This window comes from Astatotilapia calliptera, chromosome 16 (assembly GCF_964374335.1).
Source record: "Astatotilapia calliptera chromosome 16, fAstCal68.1, whole genome shotgun sequence".
Classification (NCBI taxonomy): Eukaryota; Metazoa; Chordata; class Actinopteri; order Cichliformes; family Cichlidae; genus Astatotilapia; species Astatotilapia calliptera.
The window spans coordinates 20,746,314-20,753,888 of record NC_137437.1 but is presented as its reverse complement, the minus strand read 5'-3'; the positions used below and the strand labels follow the sequence as shown (position 1 = coordinate 20,753,888).

At 38.0% G+C, this 7,575-nt stretch overlaps 1 protein-coding gene across 2 annotated transcripts in view; it reads left to right on the top strand.

Moving 5' to 3' along the window:
• Window positions 1–7,575, top strand: part of dcaf17 (ddb1 and cul4 associated factor 17) — a 31,734-nt gene that overhangs the window by 222 nt on the left and 23,937 nt on the right. For both annotated transcript variants that reach the window (XM_026144210.2, XM_080290418.1), the window contains exons 2-9: window positions 24–127; window positions 923–1,013; window positions 1,106–1,242; window positions 1,347–1,425; window positions 1,781–1,870; window positions 1,984–2,091; window positions 2,434–2,536; window positions 2,901–3,043. In XM_026144210.2, the coding sequence (XP_025999995.2) occupies window positions 24–127; window positions 923–1,013; window positions 1,106–1,242; window positions 1,347–1,425; window positions 1,781–1,870; window positions 1,984–2,091; window positions 2,434–2,536; window positions 2,901–3,043 (855 nt within the window). The remainder of the gene's footprint in view (window positions 1–23; window positions 128–922; window positions 1,014–1,105; window positions 1,243–1,346; window positions 1,426–1,780; window positions 1,871–1,983; window positions 2,092–2,433; window positions 2,537–2,900; window positions 3,044–7,575) is intronic.

Genomic DNA, 7,575 nt, shown 5'->3' with positions numbered 1-7,575 from the left:
TAATTATTGTTGCCATATTGTAGGAAAACCGGACTTTCACGAAAGTATGGAGCAAGACCTCAAAATCCACAGTAATGTACGAAAATTGCAAACTATACTTTGAAAACTACCAGCACTGCTACAGCTGGTGAGTATGGGGTCCTAACTTTAATTAGCTTCAGTTTTTAAACACGTATACATGCCAAAATATACACAGGACTATTTTGGTACGTTAAAGTAATCCTCCACTGGTCATATACACTATTAAAAATGAGTTGTTAAAAATCTACCTATACAAAATATTTTTTTTTAATATGAAGTGTTCATATTACACTGGCCTGTAATATAAATTTATTTGGCACCCACTTAAGAGATATAGCCAGAGCCAAATGAAAATCATCACCTCTTTAATCACTTATGTAATGGATATATAATGTTTTAAAGCTTTTACTTGAGTGTATTAAATATTATTGTCTGTAGTGAGAGTAGGGATCAGGTGAAAGAGCCTGGAAAGGTTGAGGTATGCTCTGGAGAGAAGAGGAATGCAAATCAGAATACATGCGTGTGAATGAAAGGGAGATGGGTGTAACAGCGTAGCAAGTTGATGAGTTTTTAAAAAAAAATAAAATGCGGAAAACCATTTAAAGCAGTGGAAGATATTGAATATTTTTTGTCTTATCTTATCTGGCAGGGAAAAGTATAGATGTCTGATGAATAACGTGAAAACAGGTGGGCCATGATATTTAATGTAAATGTGTACAATTAAAATAAAACCCATTGTGTCATTTTAACTTCGTCAGAAATTGTTGCTTTTGCGAAACAGTGATGTAGGATACAGAGGAGCAGATGATCTAAGGAGCTTTAATTGAAGTAGGAAAGTGTTGTGTATGCCCAATAACACTGACAAGCTGCTTATGTTTTATATTTTGTATATGTGTTTCAGTGTTCATGTTGAGCCTCAGATTTTGTACAAACTGCCAACGAGGTCCAAACAGGAGAAAATTGAAGATACATTGATGTGTCACAGCCCAGTTGTAAGTAAACATTAATAAACTGGGTGTTGCTCAGATAGAAAATTTCAGACTGTTGTGTTACCTCTTTTTTTTTTTTTTGTTCTCATCCAAAGGAAAAATCCTTACCTTCTCCATCTGATCATAAACCAAGCCTCTTGGCTTTGACGGCCAATAACTGGCTAATTCGCCTTTCAGCTGAAACGGGAGAAGAACTGCAGAGAGTTTACCTCTCTCCAAACTATAAGTTCAGGTATCTCTACGGTTCTGATTTCAGTGTCCTTTGAGTGGAAAGTATTTTTAGATTTGGTTCATTTTAAAGCCATTTTAGTTTTATAGCTTGTTGTTATCTTGTAGATATCTTGGCTGGGATGTTTCTCAAGAGACATTTTATGTTAAATCTGTTCAAAACAAGGAAACACCTTTAGCCAGACAGGTAAAGTGAATACATGTATTTAAAGTATTTGTGTCTTGTAAGAGAAAGTCAATGATAAGTTAATGTTATATTTAAATTAAACATAGCTGTCACTAGCTATACGTGACTCTTGTTATCATTTCATTTTTTATATTCTTTATATTTAAGGATTATTCTTTTTTCATCTTGTGGTTGTTGGTTTCAAATCAGAAGGTTGTTGTTGTTATTATTACTATTATTATTATTAGTAGTAGTAGTAGTAGTAATTTATTGTTTGTGCAACTAGAAAGTTTATTAATTATTTATTTTTCTGTAAGTCCTATAAAAATGAAGAGAGGAGATGGAGACGTGACCTTTTTTCTGATTTATCCCACAGGCAGGTATCACTCAGAATACAGTGATGCACATCGCTATTTTTCACGTTTTCCCATTGGAAGTTATTGGTGTTATGGAGATCAATAAAAAAGTAAGTTTTTTGTTTGTTTGCTTGTTTTTTTAAATACAGTTTACATTTTTTCAAATGTACATTTTTTTGGAGGTTTTTTCATTTAAAGGTTTTTTGTTTTGTTTTTCTTGTAGGTGTTTGGAAATGGTGTCATAGGTGCTGATCTGGTTCAAGGTGTCCTTGCACTGTATTACAGCAATAAGTCAGTGAAAATGTACAGCTTCGAGCACATTGTCCAAAGAGTAAGTCTGTGTTTATTTAGACATTAGTGAATGCATCAGAATTTGCATCAGGGGCGATCGTGGCTCAAGAGTGGGGAGTTCGCCTTGTAATCGGAAGGTTGCTGATTCGAGCCCCGGCTTGGACAGTCTCGGTCGTTGTGTCCTTGGGCAAGACACTTCACCCTTTGCCTACTGCCTACGCTTTGGGGTCCTTTAGGACTAGTAAAGCGCTTTACAAATACAGGCCATTTACCAATTTGATGTGATTTTTTTTAATAGAAAGTGTTTTATTATCATTCTGCTTAGCTTGCTTCTTACGTCTTTGGGATGTAAGAACATGATGAACATTTTCTTTGTTTTCAGTACCTGACAGAGAAGCTAACACTTGGAAAGCAGAGTCCTCTTCTTGGTGGCAAAACAGTCGGAGATGCACAGTTTGGTATCCCGTTAAATATTCAAATCACAGGTTGGTTTTTTTTTTTTTTTTAAGAACCAGTGGTATATGTGCTTAAAGTTGAGTACATGCATAGCTTCAAATAACTAATAAAGCCATTTTTGTGAGGCAGCTAATATGAAGAAAGTTGTCTTAAATCGAGCTGTAAGGGACCTGAAATGACTTCAAGGCTGTGAACTGTGAATCATGTAAAATATGGTGCTTGATATGAACATGATATTAAACATATTTGGTTCTGTTTATTAACATCCCTATTTGCCGCAGCAGCTTTCTTCTGCTGCTGTTCCAGGGGTCACAGAGTGATAGCCACTCTAATCAAGAATGTTTTGCTTCACAAAGCGAGTATAATGTTTGTTTTTCCTTTCTCATTGCACAGATTGCCCTCCTGTACTTTTCAAGGTCTCTTGTGCTGAAAACAGTGTTCAGATTGGAGGAAACCCATGGCACTACATTTACACACCGCCTCGTAAAAAAGACGAGGGGACCTACCACATCTGCTCACTCAAGGACGGCACTATGGTATATTTAAAATTCCTCAACTATAAATTTACCTCATTATTACCTTTTAGTTATGGTTGTACTTTGAGTAAAACATGACAGTAATAAGTCAGTTTGTGGTAGAATGAGCTGTTGCTAAATTTGTCAGACCCTGGTGAGTTGTCATTGTAAGAAGGGCTCCAAATGTTTTTGACAGTCTTCCTATTCAGTCAGTGGACAGAGCAGGAGCAAACTAAACCTGTAATCACCTCACAATACTACCTTTGTGCTGATCTCTAAACTCTGCCTTCTCTCCCATTGAGAAGCCATGACATTGTATCAGATTATTTTCACATAATCTCTCCACTGAGTTGTTCATGTGGAAAATACCACACATACTTAAATAGAAAACAGGAGAATCAAAGGGGGGGTATAACACTCTTTATACAGGGAGTGCAGAATTATTAGGCAAATGAGTATTTTGTCCACATCCTCTTCATGCATGTTGTCTTACTCCAAGCTGTATAGGCTCGAAAGCCTACTACCAATTAAGCATATTAGGTGATGTGCATCTCTGTAATGAGAAGGGGTGTGGTCTAATGACATCAACACCCTATATCAGGTGTGCATAATTATTAGGCAACGTCCTTTCCTTTGGCAAAATGGGTCAAAAGAAGGACTTGACAGGCTCAGAAAAGTCAAAAATAGTGAGATATCTTGCAGAGGGATGCAGCAGTCTCAAAATTGCAAAGCTTCTGAAGCGTGATCATCGAACAATCAAGCGTTTCATTCAAAATAGTCAACAGGGTCGCAAGAAGCGTGTGGAAAAACCAAGGCACAAAATAACTGCCCATGAACTGAGAAAAGTCAAGCGTGCAGCTGCCAAGATGCCACTTGCCACCAGTTTGGCCATATTTCAGAGCTGCAACATCACTGGAGTGCCCAAAAGCACAAGGTGTGCAATACTCAGAGACATGGCCAAGGTAAGAAAGGCTGAAAGACGACCACCACTGAACAAGACACACAAGCTGAAACGTCAAGACTGGGCCAAGAAATATCTCAAGACTGGTTTTTCTAAGGTTTTATGGATCGATGAAATGAGAGTGAGTCTTGATGGGCCAGATGGATGGGCCCGTGGCTGGATTGGTAAAGGGCAGAGAGCTCCAGTCCGACTCAGACGCCAGCAAGGTGGAGGTGGAGTACTGGTTTGGGCTGGTATCATCAAAGATGAGCTTGTGGGGCCTTTTCGGGTTGAGGATGGAGTCAAGCTCAACTCCCAGTCCTACTGCCAGTTTCTGGAAGACACCTTCTTCAAGCAGTGGTACAGGAAGAAGTCTGCATCCTTCAAGAAAAACATGATTTTCATGCAGGACAATGCTCCATCACACGCGTCCAAGTACTCCACAGCGTGGCTGGCAAGAAAGGGTATAAAAGAAGAAAAGCTAATGACATGGCCACCTTGTTCACCTGATCTGAACCCCATTGAGAACCTGTGGTCCATCATCAAATGTGAGATTTACAAGGAGGGAAAACAATACACCTCTCTGAACAGTGTCTGGGAGGCTGTGGTTGCTGCTGCACGCAATGTTGATGGTGAACAGATCAAAACACTGACAGAATCCATGGATGGCAGGCTTTTGAGTGTCCTTGCAAAGAAAGGTGGCTATATTGGTCGCTGATTTGTTTTTGTTTTGTTTTTGAATGTCAGAAATGTATATTTGTGAATGTGGAGATGTTATATTGGTTTCACTGGTAAAAATAAATAATTGAAATGGGTATATATTTGTTTTTTTGTTAAGTTGCCTAATAATTATGCACAGTAATAGTCACCTGCACACACAGATATCCCCCTAAAATAGCTAAAACTAAAAACAAACTAAAAACTACTTCCAAAAACATTCAGCTTTGATATTAATGAGTTTTTTGGGTTCATTGAGAACATGGTTGTTGTTCAATAATAAAATTATTCCTTAAAAATACAACTTGCCTAATAATTCTGCACTCCCTGTAGTATGAAGTGGAATGGATATCAGATTGTCAGTTGGTAAAGATAAGGGAGGTTTCCAGTTCCAGTTCAGCCTCCAAAATGTAGTTTAGGCTACGTCCATACGTATAATGGTATCTTTGAAAACAGAGATTTTCTTCTTCTTTTTTTAATCCTGTCCACACGTGCAGTTTTAAAAAAATATCTCCCTTCACATGGAAACTCTAAAGGCCAAATGTTAGCCAATCAGAAATTTAGAAGCCTGGGAGGGAAAGACTAAACAGGGTTTTGTAACCTCACAAAACCTTAAGTAGTTCTGAAAAGTTTTTGTTTCTCTGGAAAGGCAGATAATTGTGTTACTTTTCAAGGGACATTTTCAAGTGCCTTCATCATTTCAAATGTTAATAACTAAAGACAGTATTTTGGCTGTTCTGTAGACGGGGTTCGTATAGGTGCTTGGAATCCTTTAATTTTAATATAGACTTTTCAAGGTTTGAAAAGTGCTTGAATTTCAGATGTGGTGCTTAAATGTGCATGAAACTGTATTAATTTCACCACAAATAACTATCTGACCGAATAGTTTTCTTATCAGATAAAGAAATAAAATGAGTCTAAAAGCAAAATTTCTCCACCTGGACTGCCTTGCATACGGTGGCCCCTAGAGACAAAGCACGTACAAAATCCAAAACACTTACAAAATCCAAAACACATGAAAACTCCAAAGCACAAACAAGTGCTGTTTGGCCCCCAGGGGTTTTCTGAGTGAAAATTTTCTGCTCGAAAATTAAATGACCAAAAAACTGGAGTATTTCTCTGCAATTACAAACTCTGTGTAAACAGTATTGGTGTCAAATAAAATCAAAATAAAGCTAACACTTGTGAGATGTCATCAGAGATGTGAATAATACTGCGGATGTTACTATGTCAAAGTTGCTGTGACTCAAACATAGAAAAATTTGATTTGTTTTTTTTTTTTTTTTTTTTTTTTTTATATCCCTTGCCTAATTTTAAAGTATTTTATAGCATATAACACCTTTGAAAATATTCTTTGGTTCCCATTTAACTCCAGAAAATCATAAATCAAAATATGGATATTACCTGTCCACAGATTCATGGTGCAGTAACTGCCTGGTGTCTTTGCTCTTTGTTTGGTGTTTGTAGACATGGTTTACATGAGCTTTTAGCTGAGATTCAGAGGTTTCTGTGGACACTACTCATGTCAGCACTTATACAGTGGGGCAAAAAAGTATTTAGTCAGCCACCGATTGTGCAAGTTCCCCCACCTAAAATGATAACAGAGGTCAGTAATTTGCACCAGAGGTACACTTCAACTGTGAGAGACAGAATGTGAAAAAAAAAATCCATTTTTACAAACCAATTCTGGTTCATCAGTTTCACTCAACAATCGGCCATGTGCGTATGAAAACAAAGGCACTGCGCATGCGCGTTTTACTCCCATTCTATCGCGATATTTCATTTTCCTATCGTTGCCTAACATTATACCGGTATTACCGTGAACGGTATAATATGGCCCAGCCCTAGTTCTGGGATCTTTGCTCACCGTTCTCATGATCATCTTGACCCCACGGGATGAGATCTTGCGTGGAGCCCCAGATCGAGGGAGATTATCAGTGGTCTTGTATGTTTTCCATTTTCTGATGATTGCTCCCACAGTTGATTTTTTCACACCAAGCTGCTTGCCTATTGTAGATTCACTCTTCCCAGTCTGGTGCAGGTCTACAATACTTTTGCTGGTGTCCCTCGAAAGCTCTTTGGTCTTGGCCATGGCGGAGTTTGGAGTCTGACTGTTTGAGGCTGTGGACAGGTGTCTTTTATACAGATGATGAGTTCAAACAGGTGCCATTCATACACGTAACGAGTGGGGGACAGAAAAGCTTCTTACAGAAGACGTTACAGGTCTGTGAGAGCCAGAGATTTTCCTTGTTTGAGGTGACCAAATACTTATTTTCCACCCTAATTTACGAATAAATTCTTTACAGATCCTACCATGTGGATTCATGGATTTTTTTTTTTCACATTCTGTCTCTCACAGTTGAAGTGTACCTCTGGTGCAAATTACTGACCTCTGTCATCATTTTAAGTGGGAGAACTTGCACAATCGGTGGCTGACTAAATACTTTTTTGCCCCACTGTATTTCTGACCTCGTGTTATAATCGATTAAACGTGGTCTCCTCTCTTTTGCCCCCATTTTTGATGTTGTGGGTTCAATGATCAGGCATGACATTCTCATAATAAATCAGATAAAATACTGCAAATAATTAATCCTGCATTTGTGTGATTGAAATGTGTGTGCAGTGACACTGTTTTAAAGATTTGGCCTAAATAATTCTGGAGTGAATGAGCCTAAACATGATGACCGGACTAGTGACACCATATCACCTGTGACACTCACACACGCACGTATGACTTTGCCAGTTTCAGCTGAAACAATTTCAGTGTTTAGAACCATGTTCCAGAGTTTTTAGTTCACCGTTCATGAGGTTTCAAGAAGAAAATGAAAGACAGATCTGAATGTTTGAAAGTGTTTTGGAAAAACTCTGTAAAGAATAGATGAACAATACTCAAAGG